The sequence below is a fragment of the Patella vulgata genome, chromosome 6, assembly GCF_932274485.2.
Source record: "Patella vulgata chromosome 6, xgPatVulg1.2, whole genome shotgun sequence".
NCBI classification, from domain to species: Eukaryota; Metazoa; Mollusca; class Gastropoda; family Patellidae; genus Patella; species Patella vulgata.
In genome coordinates, this window is record NC_065884.2 from 17,905,179 (window position 1) to 17,924,284 (window position 19,106).

The 19,106-nt window shown below is 35.4% G+C and overlaps 1 protein-coding gene across 1 annotated transcript; it reads left to right on the forward strand.

The window, feature by feature from the left end:
• The first annotated feature begins 12,143 nt into the window (after positions 1–12,143).
• Positions 12,144–17,990, forward strand: LOC126824237 (uncharacterized). Its single transcript, XM_050553435.2, has 2 exons — positions 12,144–12,384; positions 15,048–17,990. Exon 2 carries the CDS (start codon positions 15,060–15,062, stop codon positions 16,464–16,466), a length of 1,407 nt encoding a protein of 468 aa, XP_050409392.1. The 5' UTR covers positions 12,144–12,384; positions 15,048–15,059; the 3' UTR covers positions 16,467–17,990.
• The last annotated feature ends 1,116 nt before the right edge of the window (positions 17,991–19,106 follow it).

The following is a 19,106-nucleotide window of genomic DNA, read 5'->3' on the forward strand; positions in this document are numbered from 1 at the left end:
ATGTTAAAGGAAGATATATATTTAGCGTTGAAATAAATCTATAGCTGAGTATCATCAGCATATAAGTGAATTTTAAGGTTATATTTATCAACAATATTGCCATTAGTTTTATGTTTTATCGTCATTTAATTTAAGAAAATTCTTAGACACCCATTGTTTTTATTCACTAATCTTCAAATTGTTGTTTAGATATGTTAAAGGAAGATATATATTTAGCGTTGAAATAAATCTATAGCTGAGTATCATCAGCATATAAGTGAATTTTAAGGTTATATTTATCAACAATATTGCCATTAGTTGATGAGTATAATATAAAATGTATCTGACCTAAAACCGATCCTTGTGAAAGATAAAAAAGGAAATATATAGCTGAGTGTCATCAACATATAAGTGAATGATAAGTTTATATTATCAACAATATTGCCATTATTTGATGAGTATAATATAAAATATATCGGACCTAAAGCCGATCCGTGTGGAACACCGAAAGATGAAATAGGGTTAAAAGAAATATATAGCTGAGTATCATCAACATATAAGTAAATGTTAAGGTTATATTTATCAACAATATTGCTATTAGTTAATGAGTATATATAAAATTTATCAGACCTAAAACCGATCCTTGTGGAACACCGAAAGATAAAACAGTTTGCCATCTAATAAAATAGATTGTGTCCTACTGTAGAATTGTTTATATTCACGTTGAAATGGCTCATCGATTTAGTTGTCTTCTATATGACTCTTTAGTTGGATTGCAATTAATTTTTCAAGTAATTTTGAAATGAAACTAAGGTTCGAAACTGGTTTATAATTTTTGAAGATATTGGAATATGACATAATATGCTAACTTAAAACACCAGGAATAACACATGAATTAATAAAGAATTTACAATATAAAAAATAGTATGAATAATTTAATCTAATCATTCTTCGAGAATATAAGTAGGAAGAAGATCTAATGTACATGATTTGAAAGATGACGATTTAATTACTCAAATACAAGATGCAACCTATTTGAAGTAGATGAAACTTAAAGTAGAAGAAACATTAGAGTTATCGGATATATGTGGGTTGTAATCAAGGGTTGTATTTATAGCATCTAGTTCCCCTCTTATAACTTGTATTTTAAATGTAAAATAGTCAGAGGAACAGTTAGTTGGATCAATGTTCGGAATAATAGTTTTCTGCAAATTATGAACTAGTAAGATTTTTACAATTTTGAACAAATCTTTTCGTGTATTTGTTCCGTGTTTTATTTTAAGAGAATAAAATCGATTTTTAGCCTTATCAATCATGGACACACACCCACACCTGCATGGTTAAACACAAAAAAACAGGAGTGGCCACATTACCAAACTCTAAACATAACACTGTGACACCAATAAATTAAAATAATAAACAACTTTTTCCCTTTGCCATATGCCTCAGTTTCTTAGCGGTGTCAACTTTTGATATTGAAATTGCTCAGGAAAGGTTATTGATTAACGAGACTGAAATCGCCTTTCAAAATCACCACCTCATCTTGTATTTCGTTATTAAGGCAGCATGTGTCGTCCTCGAGAGATAATGTACATAACTTTACTGGTATTCCACACTTGCACGTGTCTGTTGTTCATTTAGTTCATCGGAAAGAAAGATAACGATGCTGGGTGTGCAACTTGACATGGGAATACTGTAAGAGATTTTAATAGACTGACACCGTGTCGCACAACAAAGTTGATTATTCTGGAATAAGAAAACATTCCTTTAGGAACCTCTGTCAGTTTGCCTCGAGACATGTGATCACATGTTTCAATATCAACTACACGCCAATTTTTCCTTAAAAGGAAATAATATATACCGTCATGTTTTAAATATTTTGTAATGCGATGGTGGTTGATTGACTGACATTTCTATAAATATCAGTCCTCGAAACTGCAAGCCATTCATACATTTCTTAAAATTATTTAAATTATGATTGATGATCGTAGAGGCGCCATAATAATAACATCGATCTTATTATTAAGCAGGATAATAATTATACGTTATCAATGAAAATAAAAAATCGACTGCTCATGGCGTCTTGGAAATAATCTAGACATTGACATTCGAAGTGCATATACTGGAAATATTTGGATAGTTATAAGGGGTCCCTTAACAGTTGTAAATTGAACAAAAGTGGTGGGTCGAATTAAATGGTTTAAATATATTAAAGATCACTGTAATATTGAGAAAGCTATATATGACGGTCTACGAAAGCAGCCGCTGGAACAATATGTCTTACCAATCAAATCCGATGAACACATAACCATAAATTGACAAAAGCATTTTCAGTTTAGTAATAACAATTAATATTTGAATATTTAATTCTGGCCACCGTTATTCTGACCTTTTAAAGTTTAAAAATTGCCTGAAGGCAACACAACACATAGTCAACACATATGTGTCAGTATTTTTAAAGATGCATTAAGCGAGAACTAAATATGTCTATTGCCGGACGTTTCTGGTTTCAAATGTTATATATTATTAAAATACAGATGTGAGGTCATCCCATCCTTTGATATTGGCGTACCATTATTACAAATAAACGAACGGGCAATGTGCCAAGTGTAACCAGTTAAAATATTGAACCCGAGAGACGTATTTCATTGCAAAGCACGTGCAAGTGTCTGTATTTTAAGTTGTTTAATGGTCTCGAGCTTCAGACATTGCGTAATATATTGTACAGACACTCGGACCGCACGGCCCTCTTGTTGTTACTATATATTACTTAATGTCTCGCTCTCGACCATTAAACAATACTTATTTAGACATTTATTCACATGGCAAGTCCATAATCAACTCTCTGAGCTATGGGATTGCCGTGATATTGAATGGATTCGAACACCTGTACCATTAACAATTGAACTATTAGCAAGAAATGTCAGCTCTTATCTAAATCTTACATAATGCATATTTAATTGAAGAACGGCATATAACTTAATTCACGGTTATATTAGATAATTAATCTACAAAGTGGGTCAAAATATGTCTCGACAAGTATTATTAATTAAAGCGCAAAGCTTAATTCAGGGCTATATTATGCAATTAATCTACGACGTGCGACAAAATGTCAAATAGATAATCTTAGGTGATGAGTAGAATGGTCAAAATGATAAATCTTGTTAAATACGTGACAGGTTTTATGGTCAAAAGTTTATGTGGACATAAGAATGAGTACCTATATGGCTAGATCTTTTTCTTAAGGCCAACTCAAGATTTCGTCAAGGTCGCTGAGATCTAAATATGGTTAGGGCACGTGATTGTTATCGAGATTGTAGGTTAGGGTTAAGGTAAGCGTTAGGGCCAGGTCCGAGGTAAGGGTTAGGATTGAGATTAGCGCTAACCCTGTTTACATCTCGTGACCTTTGACCAAACTTGAAGTTAGCCTTATGAAATAGATCTAACCATACGTAGATATCGAACGTTACTTGAATGTTTACGAAACGTCGTTATTTAGCAGAAAGAGGTTATAGGATTTCGGTAATCCTAATAAAAATTAGCTCGTGGTTAAGGTTAGGTTTGAGCTTGTGTGTGTTGTGAGGGAGGGGTGGGTCTGAATATGAATTAATATGAGCCACATAGGTTTTATTTAGAAGGTTTTGTTTCACTACCCCCGGGTTAGGGATAGAGTTTCTTATTTTTTTGCTTTCTGCTTAGGATGAGATCTAATCATAGGCGTAGGGGGCCAATCTCAGTTGGGGGTCTTATTCCCTGATGTTTGTGCCCGAAAAATGGACGGTTCACCGAATTGGGAAGAGGTGGGGGGGGGATAGACAATTATGAGCTTCAGTATGGAGAATCTCGGATGATTTTCCTGGAGTTCATCATATTGCTTTCTTATTTCTTAAAATCTTGGTTAAAGTGATCTGAGAGCGGTTTATCTTTCTTCTTTTTTTTGGTGTTTAAATCTGGAGCTGTGACCGTTAATGCTTTCCCTGAGCAAGTTCAGTGAGAGGTTTTTTTATGCTTCGGATATAGCCTTTTGATTATCAACTTTTCCTTATTTACGATGTAATCCTTATTCGTGAACAATGTGGTTATGAATAATATTTTTATAATGACCACGTGGTGCCTAACAATTTATTTAATACAAAAATACAACAAACTGAAAATGATTACAAGTGACATCAGTTATGTTAATACTAAAATAATTTTCGTTCAAGTATTCATTCATTACGTTCTAATTTTCAGTAGGACAGTAAAAAAGACATTAAAAAGTTTATAGTGTCTATTTTTATGTTGACATAATGTATATTACTATGAATTATATCTGTATATTAGAATACATTACTTATCATACTACATTCCTTCTTCTCTCTATTTATGAACAATTATAATTTCTTAATGTATATGTTTTCCGTTTTTGGCGTGCGATAAAAATAGATTAGCATATATTATTATTATTGTTGTCTCCAATTTTTAAAAGTGACAATCCCGAAAACATCACAGAAATAACAGCAATCTATGCTCTTTATCCTTACCTCACAAAGTAATTGTAGATGTGTTTGATCGATTTACAGTAAAAAAAAGTAAGAGGCCCCCAGAAAATGTTTTATGAATCTAGGAAATTTTTACCTTCCGGCCGCCAGTGGCTATACATTACACTGTTTCGTTATACAGCAGTATGTTCATTCCATATTAATTTAACACCCATTTCGTGTACTTTTATTCTGAATAGGCATTAACAAATTTAAAAAAAAATCCATTAATGATTTCCGTTTTTTGCGCGCGTTATCAATAGATTAACCTATATTAAATTACGATTTTCCTTGAGCGGTATTTACACACGTGATAAGAACTAGAACATAATATGGACCACAATTACCAATGATAATACTAAGAGCGACCTCCAAACGACTTTAACCTCATTTCTTTTTCTGATTAATTGATCGTAACTGTCTAGATGGGATGTAAAATTTTAAGAGATCGCACAAGTACTTCGGTGCACTTCCATTCAGAAAAGAAATGAAATGAAGTTTAACGTCCTACTGTTCTACTTCCATTTAAACACCGATAGACAGTTTAACGTCCTACTGTTCTACTTCCATTTAGACACCGATAGAGGCAATATTTTTAAATCGTGGTTTGGGGCCTATAGTGTTTCCGTTTTCTCTTTATTTGAGTTCAGCTTATGTTCATCCATAATTTTACATTCTGTATGCAAGATGTCAGTTTTCGCTGTGTTTCTGTCTGATTTTGTCCGGAACAAATGTGACAAAAAGTTGTGAGTCATCAGCATGGAAGTGATGCTGAATTAATAGGGATTTGAGAAGAATCTGCTTCATGGTCATTGTAAACAACAAGGGACCGAAAATAGACCCTTGGAAAACGCCACACTTTAACAGTCTCACACGAGGGGCATATTTTGCGAACAAATTTAAGCAAGTTCCGATTATACCAAATTCGGTTTCCAGTCGTTCCAGGAGTTAAGAGTGGTCGATGGTATCAAATGCGGCTGCCAAATCCAGAAGAACGAGGAGGTATATTGCGCCTCTATTGACACATGTGATCAGATTATTTATATTGCAATTTAGGACAGTTGCCGTACCATTTTCGGATCTGTACATTTTCTTTACTGTCTTTTCCAGAATTTTAAAAATAAAGGTCATGTTTAACACTGGCCGATAGTTCATTAAAACATTTTTATCCAATGTAGGCTTTTTGATCAAAGATTTAACTACTGCCTGTTTGAAGGCGGTACAATGGAAGATGTCAAGCTACCGTTAGTGGTGGATATTATTACTGGAAGGAGAACACCAATATGTGAGTTAGTGGGCAAGGGATCAAGTTCAGAAGACGTTGGCTTGGAGTCCTTAACGATCTTAGGATTCCATCCCCCGAGACAGTGTTCAAAGTGGTTAAAGCTTTACCATCGTATGTAGGAAAAGTTCATGTGATGGATTCTTCGCCATAAATGCACAGCGAGTTTCGAATGGTTGTGCTTTTATCGAGGGAGTAACAGAAACATCATCAGTATCTGGGACTAGAGCATATCCTCTGAAAACAGTACTTTGCCTCTTCTGATTTTAAGAGCTTATTGACATTTTGTCTCTTTTGAACATAAATTTGTCTGTTAACTTCTAATTTTGATATTTTCCAGCGACGCTCTGTCTTTCTCCTTTCAGTTTTTGCCAGTCTAATTAAATCAGAATACTATTTACTATTTTAATTAAGCCGACCTTCGTTGAGGGTTCTCTTAACCTTTTCAAGCAAATATAATATACTAGAAGAATGCCCGGCTTCGCTCGGGAGTCATAACCCCGAAACCGGAAGTGGTAGACTAACGCCATCTGGCCTATGTTACTCCCCGGTCCGAGCTACCCCTATACCCCAAATTTCAGACTCGGGGCAGACCTAATGTAGCCGCCAACCCCGAACAGACAGACAAACGACAGTCACAAATATTAGTATAGATAGATAGATAGTTTATGGACAAAAACAAATAACTAACCATTTAAATATATAGCGTAAAGTCACCGACCAAAAGGAATTAAATCTTGTAAAACGGCTAAAACACAGTATTTGTGAACAAAAGTGTCTCATCGGGGTGAAACAAGCCAACAATGAGGCTGATGTCCCCCATCGAAATCCCAAAATAAATAGATGATACATATTAATTAATCACACATTTATTTTTTTCAAAAGTATCACGCAATCAAATTGATTATCAACTATACACTAAGTTACATCACTCTCTATCAGATAGAATCAAAGTTAACTTGTCCCAAAGCATCGACCAATGAAATTGCTTAGCTCTGTTTAGCTTTAGCTCCAAGTGTTAATCATTGAACTCAGTCAAGACATTCAACTAATGAACATAAACATTAAGGTTAAACATTCTACCTGAATTAAAAGCAGAGTTGTTATCGATCAAACTTAGTCAAGGTAATGATATAATGAATCTATACTCGGAGTTTCATCGCCCTCACTTAATTAAAACCAAAGTTATTGGCCTCAAAGCATCAACCAATCAGATTGCTTATCTCTGCTTACCCTAAGTAGAAAATGCTCATTATCTAACTTATTAAGGTATTGATGTAATAAAATTATACACCAAATTTCATCACTCTCACTTAATTAGAAATAAAGTTATCGTGTCCCAAAGCATCAACCAATCAAATTGCGTATCTCTGCTTACCCTAAGCAGAAAATGCTCATCTTCGAACTCCATCAAGGCATTTGCCTAACAAACACCTACATCAGGTTTGAATGCTCTAGCTAAATTAGAAGGAGGGTTATTGTGTTCCAATGTCTCGACCAATTAAATTGCTTATCGCTCTGCTTACTCTGAGCAGACAATGCTTATTATCGAACTTAGTCAAGGTTATGATGTAATGAAACTATACACCATGTTTCATCACTCTCACTTAATTAGAACTAAAGTTATCGTGTCCCAAAGTATCAACCAATCAAATTGCTTATCTCTGCTTACCCTATCTCTGCCTAATAAAAACCTACACAAAGTTTGAACATTTCTAGCTCAGTTATTGTGTCCCAAAAAGTGTGACGGACAGACAGGCAGACGGGTGGACAGACAGACAGACGGGCGAACCCATTTTAATAGTCCCTTGTTTTCTTCGAAAGGCGGGGGACAAAAAATAAATTTTCTTGCAGTGCCTTGAAATTCTAAGTATCAATAGTTCAATATTTTGGTCGATAAAATATATTCTTTTATCGTTTCAGCAGCTGTTAAAAATAAACTTTCGTGTGGCGTTTTAATCACTGTATGGTTACGACCACTACAACAAAATGTCACAGACAATATATTAGTTTGAGTTTCAAAATACAATTTATTGAAATGAGACAGCATAACGCAAATAAATGTTTATTTTGAGACAGGTTTATTATTGTAATTCAACAAGGAAGATATATATATGTTAACTTGAAATTTGGTGGTCATTTGGAGAGGTCATTATTACAAATGTTAAATATAAGAAATGAACTGTAAATGCTGGAAGTTGTTTCCAAACTGTATATAACATCAAAAAATTGAAAACTGGACAAATACTGTGTAATCATGAACAGGTAGATCTCGAAAACGTGTGGAAATCAGATTGCAATGTTAAAGCGAGGCTAACAAATCAAGATTGAAAGAAATTTTCCAAATATTTGATTTCCTTCACACGTGAATCCTTTCATTTGTATTTGTTAAATACAGTTATAGTTATAAAATTTAATAGCGTCTTAATAAATAAAACTATATAATGGATAGAATTCTTTTGAGATAACTATAAATCCATCTACAATCATCTGCTGCCAGAGATCCATCCCTAAATTTATTTTATAGGGGTTAATTACATGGATATTGCTGTCATCCGAGTTCACACACAGGTTACTACTTCTTTAGATATGAGGTTGTCAACCCCCTGATTAACATCAGATCTAAAAGGTCATTTCTTTTACCATACTTCTTTCTATTTATCGTAATTATACCGTCACAACTTGAAGACGGATGAAACAATTTGCATCAAATGACAATAGAGCTTCTCTGTATTTCACAAGTATATTTATGTTTATATCAAAGAAAATATACCTCGTCATACCACTCAAAATCGCACACGGAAGTAATGTAAGATTTACTATATCAAGTAGATTTTCTTTAGAATCAAAGAGTATGCCGGCCGAGAATTATTTATTTCTATCTAAAAAAAAATGGCAACAACTCTTTTAATCTAAAATAACCTATAATTAAAGTTGCGATTTCATATTTTTAAGTTATATTTTTAAAATGTATTAATATAAAGCCCTAAAATAGATGGTATCTATAAACAGTCCTGCCTTGTTAAAGAATAGTCCTATTAATCCTATAATTCACTATTGCCAGTTGAGAAATTGGCAAAAATATCATTTTCAACTTCAAATTCAAACGTTTGAAGATAGCTATTCCATGGTGGGAAATAGGAAAACAAGGGAGGTAATTGTGTTATTATTTCCGGTGTGAAGATTTTTAAGTGTGAGAAATATAACCTATGATTGTATAATAGTGAGTTGACAACCTATTGAGCAAAAGACACAAAAATAATTATGTTTTGACTTTCTTAGAAAATATGAAATTGTAACTTTAAGTAGCTCCATGTTGATGTAATCTGCAATCCATTATCCTATGAGGGCTGGCTGAAATGTTTTAAGACTAAAAAGGACAGATCAGTTGGGTTAAAACAACCTTTTGCCACCAACACGTACAATCACTGAATGAATCATAGACATAAGAACTGCAACTGTAGTGTCTTCACTTTAGGGGGTGATTCCCCTTCCTTTTCCACAGTAAAGAAGTGGGCTGCGGAATTTAAGCGTGACAGAGGCAGCCTTGACGAAGACCCACGTCCTGGAAGGCCATCTACAGCAATTATTCAAAACATTACCCGGCTGCGTATGACATAGTGATGGCTGATTGACGATTGATCAGAAACGTGTAGGACAATCTGCGTCGTTTTGAAGCCGATCCTGACAATGTTTTGTCCAGATTTGACCCCGTCAGCCAGACTTCCACCTGTTTCCAAAAATGAAAAAAGAACTACCCGGTTGTCATTTTCTTAGTAATGATGACGTCATGTCAGCTGAAGAAACTTTATTCCTGATCGGCATCCAGGCCTTGCACATCGTCGGATAAAGTGTGTACACCTCGAAGGGGACTATGTAGAAAAATAAATATAAACCATCGACTTTGTACAGGTCTTTCGCAGATAGGCTTAGAACTTTTCAGCCAGCCCACGTATTTCCTTGAAAAGTTATACCCAATATCTTGAAACTTTCACTGAATGGTAAGTTGGTGTAACTGATAGGAGGGCCAGTATATTGTTATGTGATTACGAAATCGAACAGATGGGAAACTAATGTCTGATGTCACTGCAAACTACATTAGCCCACTTGGCGCAGAATGGTAGGACCTTAAACCTAATTCTATTCCAACTAACCCTGTTTGATGAAGTTAGTCCAAATGTTAAAGTAACGGTGTCACATACAGTGTATGGTTTATGCTAAGGGGCGTGGTTACCGGGCTTTTTGTCTCTGATATTCGCCACGGTTTTAGTGTCATTCCGAAATTAGTCATTTTACCATAAAATGGTCTTTCGGGAACCAATAGAGCGCTGAAGTAACACCGTCGCCTATAGAGTAGGTTTCATACTGGTATGGTCGCCAGGTTTTAAATTTATGATAAAAATTACTGTTTTCGGAATGACACCTACAACCAACACCAAGGCGATCAGACAAATATTAAGGCAGTCAGTCAGACTGATCCCCTGGATGAAATGAAATGAAATGGAGTTTAACCTCCTACTTCTCTCATCCGACTGGGCTTATGAAGAAATTGTTGATGTGAAAGTTTGGAGCATTTTTGTAAAACTATATATCCTTAAACACCAAATTACATTGTACTAGCTTTTTCTTTATTAGCAGGTAATTAGCAGGTATATTTTTGCTTATATGATGAATCATGCGTAAGTACAAGATTTGAGTGTTTATTACACAGTTCCTTTAAAAATTCGAATCACATAACATTGTACTAGATTTTTGTTTATTAGTTTTGAATACTTCACAATTTACTTTATAGATAAAACCATGAGTTAAATTAGTTATGTCTGTATCGGAAAATTGTTTTTCTTTCCCCCCTATTCAATACTTTAAAAAATGCGTTTCAGAAAAGACATAAACTTTGCTAGGGAATGTTCGAAATGCAGTTCAAGAAAGAACATTTTATTATCTGTTCGTGGGTGTTTTCTAGGTAGATATGACTTTATATGTGAGTAGTACATATATGTGAGTAGTACATATTGTGAAATTCTTATCAAGCCCTACAAAGCAGATAAACTCAATTACTAGAAAAATACTGCATTCCCTGAAAAACGCCAACAAAACAAAAATGTAAGGGAGTCACTGAATGACAGCCTGTCCGTTAACTGTTGTTAGGGGGTGCTTGGTTTTATTGATTGAATCGTTAGCGGTTGTGAGAATAGTGCGACACTTCAAACTATTGCAGACTTTGGGCTTAAACGGTGGAAAAAGAATTTGATTAAGTAAACGGACAGCGAATGACGACAAATGCAATCAAGTCGTGTAACAAATAAGGCTTCTTAAATTAGATTTTTAGAGGTTGGGACAATTTTCTTCCACTTAAAATGTTTTGAGAGAGATTTGAAGCTAACTTTTGACAGCTAAAGTAGTTTAAATATATTTTTTGTCCACAAGTATCATCAAAGCATAATTTAAACACGGGGGGGGGGGGGCATCTTTAAGGATCATATGGGTTCCTGTCGCTTTCAAAAAATTGTTTTTCTTTCCCAAAAATCTATTCAATACTCTTAAAAACCCTTTTAAGGAAAACTTTGCCGGGAGAATGCAACTAAAAACTAAATTAGTTCATATACATTTTCTAGGAAAAAATGACTTCATATTTGGTTAGTGCATTGGGAAATTTTATCAAGTGCTCTAATTGCTACTTAAATAAGCCATCCTCTCAATCAAGTCATGTTACAAACAAGGTTTCTTAAAATAGATTTTTACAGCTTGTGATAGTTTTCTTCCACTAAAACTGTTTAAAGAGAGATTTGACGATAACTTTTTACAGTTTAATTAGTTTAAATATGTTTTTAGTCCAATTTTATCACCAAAACAGAGTTTATGCACGGAACGGCATCTTTAAGGATCATATGGGTTCCTGTCTGTATCGAAAAATTGTTTTTCTTGTCCAAAAGATTATTCAGTATACTCTTAAAATTCATTTTGTGGAAAAGACATAAACTTTGTCGGGGAATGTTCAAAATGCAACAAAAAAGGTTTAATTATCATTTCATATACCTTTTCTAGGAAAATATGACTTCATATTTGCTTAGTGCATATTTTGAAATTTTTATTGAGTGTTGCAATATTGCTAGTAAAAAGTATAGATAATGTGTGCATACTTTTTGTAATAATAAATGCATATTATCTACAACCCACTTATCCTGCTATTAAATAGCAAAATAATAAATATGTCAGTGTGTACTTTATCAGTTTAAATGAGATCAAATGACTGTATTTTATGCACACGAAAAAAAAACCCCACATAAATAGTTTCTATATCTGCAGCCAAATTCTCCGTGAATCGAGTGTTCATTTATATCGGTTGTAACCTCCTTACGCTGCTGATTAGTTACTGTAGACACTGTTACAAGGTCATGGACGGTTGCTAAATAACTCACGAATTTCTCTATTCTCTGGGAAAACCTGGGTTTATTTCAAGATGTTTCCAGCTTTCGGGGAGGAAATATTTGCTGGTATTATTTGGGTGTTTACGAAGTATGATACCAGAAGCGAACTAGATGCAACAAAGTGTGCATATCGATTATATGTTTTGTAAGCTATACGACTGCATGCAAGCAGAGGGTGAGTATCTTATATTATGGACCAAATGTTGATGAACTGAATGATGCTCAAGTACAAATGTAAATATTTGAAAATGTTTAGAAGCTTTTATATACCAATCGTTAATGTTATTTTAAACATGCATTACGCAAGAGCTAAATCTGCCTATTGCAGGTCTTTCTTTAGGCCTGAAATGTTTTCTAAATTATTAATTAGACATTAATTAACTTATCCAGGCTATAATCAACTCTCAATGGCATCGGATTTCTCCGATATTAAATAGATTAGAACAGTTCAGTCATATTTTGATTTAAGCTAAAAATGGAGGAGCGGGACCTAGCTTGTTTGTTAGGCTCAAAAAGACCAGCAACATTTTGTTTTGTCGATACGCTAACCTTTTATAACACAAATAGATATTTAGTTTTACTATTAGGTCAAATAATTTGTGTGTAGAGTTTTGTTTAAATAACAGACACCGTGTTTGCTTTTAAGGGTCAACATTGATAAATAAATCGACGATATAATTCCCCGGGAAAAAAGGTATATTTATCTCTCGTTGAAGTACTCGGTCTACCTGGATCGAAATGACAGTGTGCAATTAATAGTACTGTTCGGCGACACCTGCGTAACGGATCAACGTCATATATTGTCATTTTAAGTATGTGCTGCTTTTTTTTTATTATTATTGCTTTGTATGGTGAACCCTGTCATCAAAGGACGTTTCGATGCCATAAAATTATATTCTATTCTAAGTAAAATTTGCAATGGGTGTATTAAACATACTAGTCCAAATATTCAACTTTATAAGTTACTTTGTCTAAGTTTATAAAAATGATTATTCTGTATGAACCCCCATAATTTATATAGTAGTATAGAGATCGCGGTTTGAAAAATGTTCAACAAAACGGCACAATTTTCGTTTTGTGGCGGTAGGAAAATTATATTCTTTCATGTTAAACATTCACCCTTCTATCGGTCTTTACGATATCTATTGACCACGTGGTTTATTTATCTAAACCTACATTTAATATCCTAAATAACACTTCTCTGTGCTCGTATGTTTAACTCAAATAATAAAAAAGCTGTCTAGTCGTTCGGGTGGGACGAAAAACCGAGGTCCCGTGTACACATTGGCGTGCACGTAAAAGATCCCTTGACAGTTGGAATTCGATTGAAGAGTAGGCCGTAGTGCCGCTGTCCGGGCAAAATTTCTCTCATAGCACACCGTGTATGACGTATGCCCGTCTTCATTAGCCCAGTTCATTTCATTTCATTTTCTATCGTTTCTTGTTTATAACACTGACAGTATGGAGGCGTGTAAGTAAATAAAGTAGTTGAATGTAACAGTTGGGAATTCTGTTATTTCTAGAATTCTGATAAATAAATGATAAGCCACCCGTTTAATGTCTGATATAACCTCAGGATTTTGTGGTTTGTTTACATTAATTATAAAAATAGAATCTGGTTTCTGTATTTTTTACATGATAATTTGTCAAAATTGTGTAAACATAAAAGGAATCGGTAATACCCAGCATCTTACAAGAAGAGACTGTTAGTAGATAATTCCCGTAATTTACGTCTTGTGTAAATTTATACTAAGGCGGAAGGGTTGATTAAGAAGCGATATCACCAGGGCAATAAATTTACGACAAGTTAGACTGTTTACATATATATCACAAGTTAGAAATATGTACTATTTTAATATAAAGTTTGTTGTTATTAGGTAATTAGGCTCATCTTTAAAAATACCTTTATGTGGGAAATTTGTCCAAGATAAATGAAATGAAATGAAATGCTTCGACAAGGCTAATAAAGACGGACATACGCCATACAGTGTGCTATGCAGAGAATTGTGCCCGGACAGCGGCGCTATGATCTACTCTTATATAGAATTTCAACTGTCATGGGTTCTTTTATGTGCAAGCCAATGAATACACGGGGCCTCGTTTTTTCGTCCCATCCGAACGACTACACGTTGTCCATTATCCGGTCCCCTGTCCTGCACCACTGACAAGAGGGGCAACGCCGGAAAATCCAGAGAACTTTCTCGGCCAACACCGGGATCAAACACGGGGCCTCCAGGCTAGTGAGCCAACGTCTTACACACTGAGCCATCGAGGCTCCCTTGTCCAAGAAAGATGAAAATGGCGCGGTATGACATCAATATAAACCAATGTAAGCTTAAAATGGCAATAACTTAGATTTGGTCGATTTGAATAAGTTTTGGACCAAAAAGTCTTATGTAAACTTTATTCTGGAATTTCGGGTCTTTAAATACAACCTTTTTAGTAGCAAGATAAAATACTACCATAAATCAGATTTTCCAGGACAGTCATTCTATTCTGCTTTTATTTTCTTATATTTCTATTCGTATATAGGTTTGTTATGGAAGTCACGGTTGCTCAGTAGGTAACCAGGCGATCTTGCATTCGCTGCCGGTATTGTCCGATAAAGTTGCCCGGGATTTCCCAGAGTGGTTTCACCAGCGTCGGATGGTCCGAAAAAACGAATTAACGTATACACATCGGCGTGCACGTTCCGTCGCATCTCACTGTACGGCGTATGTATGTCTTCATTATCTCGGTTGGTACAGAACAATGGGACGTTAAACCCCATTTTATTTATTCATTAGCCCGGTTGGTGTAGAACACTAGGACGTTAAACCCATTTGATTTTCTTTTTAGGTCTAGTAAATCATGTCGGCTACAGAATTTAAAGTAGAAGTTGGAAGTGAATCTGACGTGGTAGATGATGTCAATATTACCTGCCCAAAAAACCCAGGACATGAAGGATTTATACCCTTTACGGATTTATCCATGGAGCATCTTCCAGAAGAATGGAGGATTGATAAAGTATTGGAGTTCATCAAGTATCGAGCCAAGCTGGTAGTTCGACTCGTTATCATCCGGCCAGACCAAACGAAATGGTACGGCACTGGTTATGTGAGTAAATTTGACGGTCAGTACGTCATCTCAACAAATAATCACGTTATCAGAAATGATAAAGAGGCTAAAAGATGTCTGATTGAATTCAACTACGACAGCGAGGACAGGTCAAATATAATTCAGTGTGAGGGCACTGGCCTATTGGAGACTTCGGAGCTATTAGACAAAACCCTGATTTCATTTCTACCAATACCGAAAATGATCCAAGAATTAGATTTGGTTGAGGACAGTTTATTTATGCCGGATGTCATGGCGGTAAATCAAAATGGTGTCCAGGAGCGATCGAACGCTCTTACTATGCCGTATAAGGTCAATGATTGCGCACTGTTAGCCATACCTCATTGCTTTGACCTAAATAAATTGACAGATATTACCATACCATTTTTTGATGGCACCAGAAGCGAATTGGCAAGTAACTTTATAAAATTTCAACCTATTCCAGAAATCTTAATGGCGGTCAATCCAGCCGGGGAATATCTTGCACCAACGGCTACCGTTAGGATGCTGGACGAAAACAGTCAGATAAGAACAGCGACTGGAACTGTAGAGAAAATATCTGATCAGATTTGCATTTGTCTTCCAAAACCACTCACCGAACAAGAAGCAAAGAACTGCCAAATACAATTTGCAGACGGAAGTATTAGTACCGGAGTTGGCGTGTATTTCAAAAACACCACTTTGTTCACGGCAAACATCAAAGGTCTTGACATGGACTTTAAACATATGTTAAATACAGGAGGCTTTGAAGCACTTAGATTAGCCACCACTCCGTTCTGGATGGTTCCCTTTAAACCGCCACCCAAGGACGTAATTGATCATTTGAATTTACAGGATGAGTTATCCGCCCATTGTCCAATAAAAACCGTTGTCATCGTAGGGCATCCGCATGGTTGGAGAAAGATGGTAACCTTCGGGCGTGATCTGGGTATTAATCTAGACCTGACGGGGGCAGAATATCGATGTAGTGTATCGTATACTGGTAAAACCTGCCCCGGGTCAAGCGGATCCCCAGTATTGTATCTACGTAGTTTTAGATGTTATATTCATCATGGCGGCCAGAGAGCCGGTGAATATGGTACAGAGATCGTTGAAACCAGTAATGTCAACAAGGCATGGTGGTGGAAACAATATCTTACCACTCTTTTCTTGAAACGCTGACATTTGCATGACGACATACACGGTTATTGATTGTGCTTCCTTGCTGTTTTAACCGGTGCTATGTTTATGCTGAATGTAATGTGTTCTTTTGTTTAATGTGGAAAGATTACCATGCATATAAATATTCAAAGCGTTATGCTGCCCTGGCCAACTCCTGCCCCTCGTATTGTGCATATGTCTTGTAAAGCTGAAGGAAAGCCAACTTCCAACATATAAGGTATAACGACTCGCTAAACAGTAGTGTGTGTTTAGTCGTTCGAATGGGACAATTTCAAGATGCAAGAAAAGGAGCAGCCATGTCACAATTATCTCTTCTAATATGACCATACGTTAGTTAGAGGGAAGTATTCTACAGTGCCCAGCTTATTGTTTCCTACCTGTTAACTGGTTCCTAATTTCCTCATAGTTACAGTGTCAGTTGTCGTCTACTGGGTAGGGGGCGCATTTCATTTCCGGGGCTCCTGAAACCACTTCACATATCATTAAGTTCTTATACGCGTGAATTTTAAACTAATCCTTGATGCCACTTCTCATTTCTGCGGACCTAAAATTAAGTTCACGTGTCGACTATTAGTTCTATCTTCAGACTTAAAATTTGAAATGTAGATAAATGCCCACTTTTTTAAAACAAATAAAAAACCCCAGGACACACTTCAGGTAAAACAGGTTTATTATTAGGAACATTATGTAAACATACAATACATTGTTATACAGGTGCGTAACTACCAGGCTACACCATGCGGTCCATTCCATGGGCTGGCAACAACCCCATCTCTCTACCGTATTCAGCGACTGAACTTAATACTTGTGGTCGTATCGTTTTAACCTCCTTCATATCGTTTGTTCATTTATTTATTGTTTTTGTTTGTTTGGTTTTTTTCAATCGTATCAAATATTTATTTTTATTTCTTTGTACCATTTTATTTCTGCCGTTAATTTATATATGTACATTGCTATGAGATTTTCTTCTCCCTGACAAAATAAATTATTTTCCCCGTGTCATTGACGTGTTTCCGTATACTAGGCAGGACCCCTCTTTTCATCAATTCTGCAAAAAGCCTCGCCACTAACCGATTAAATCAATCAAAATAATGCTGGTGTTTCTCTTTTAAGAACCTGTTTGTGATGAGGAGTGTAAGATGTCATGCTGGCATTTGTATCGAGGCGCTGTGTCTTGGTCGTGTGTGGGAATACCCAGTAGAAATTACCTACACAATGTTTGATATAGTTTGATCTGTTTGCTATTAGGCCAGAATGCCATGTGTAAGTTAAATCAAGATTGTTCAAATTAGATTGTATACAAAATTCTGATAAGATTTATTTTCTTCTTGAAAGGGTTTAGGTCGCCTTCCATAAAAAGATGGAACTTTTTACATATTTATTTTTAGTATAGCAACAATCAGCTGTTTAACAAAGAGATCTTTATTTGTATAAGGGCATGGTGTTGTAAAATTATAATTTATTGTTATATGTTGTAAGCTTGTAAACCCACCCATCACAAATCAAATATAAACACGAAACAAATACATTTCAGTGTTTTCTTGTGTGTTATATTTATAGCAGTATATGTTACATGCACTTTTATTTTATATATGACACAATTTAAATTTAATGTTCATGTCACGCATATCCGTTCGTCCGTTTGTCGTCCTTGCAGTCTTGACGAGGATGCCCGTTGATTTTTGTTACATGGTTAGTTCATTATGGAATTGGAACATTTATTCACAGGAAATCAGGATTTACCTTGAAAATGAAAAATGAAATGGGGTATAACGTCCAACTGTTCTGCCCCGATTGGGCTAATGAATACGGGCATACGCCATTCAGTGTACTATGAGGGAAATTTTGTCCAGGCAGTGGCATTATTGTCTGCTTTTATATTGAATTCCAACCTCTAAGGGATCTTTTACGTGCACGCAATGTATACACAGGGCCTCGTTTTTGTCCCATCCGAACAACTAGACAGTTTTCTCACCAAACCCCTGTCCTGCACCACTGACAAGGGCAAGCCACGCTGGAAAATGCCGATGAACTTTCTCGGCCAATGCAGGGGTCGAACAGGCGACCTCCACGCTATCGAGCCAGCGTCTTACCCACTTATCCACCGTTGCTCCAGATTCATTTTGGGTGTAACATTTTTTTTAAGGAACATAATATATACATGTAATATTTACATTTATCAAACACACAGGATCCATATATCTAATGTAACTAGATCATATGTCATGTATATAGCCTATTCCTAGTGACAGATATATATAATTATCTTGCCTTTTAAATTTTGGACGATTTTTGTAATTGCGTTCAAGGTAACTTCCTTGATCATCATTGTGAAAAATCTAGCACCCCATTGTCCCAAACGATTGGCTGGAAATTATTACCTTTATAAAGTTAATGTGAGGATGTTCATAATCTTGTAACTCCTGTGGGCGTATATACCCATATTTAAACATACATTATGCAAGAGCCTATTAAAGGTCTTTCTTTAGGTCTGAAATGTTATCTAAATTATTAATTAGATATTAATTAACTTATCCAGACCATAATCAACTCTCGATGTCATAGCTAGCCTGCGATGTTTATTGGATTAGATTCCGATTTGCTGTTCGACTTCCATTCATGATTTAATCATGAAATGGA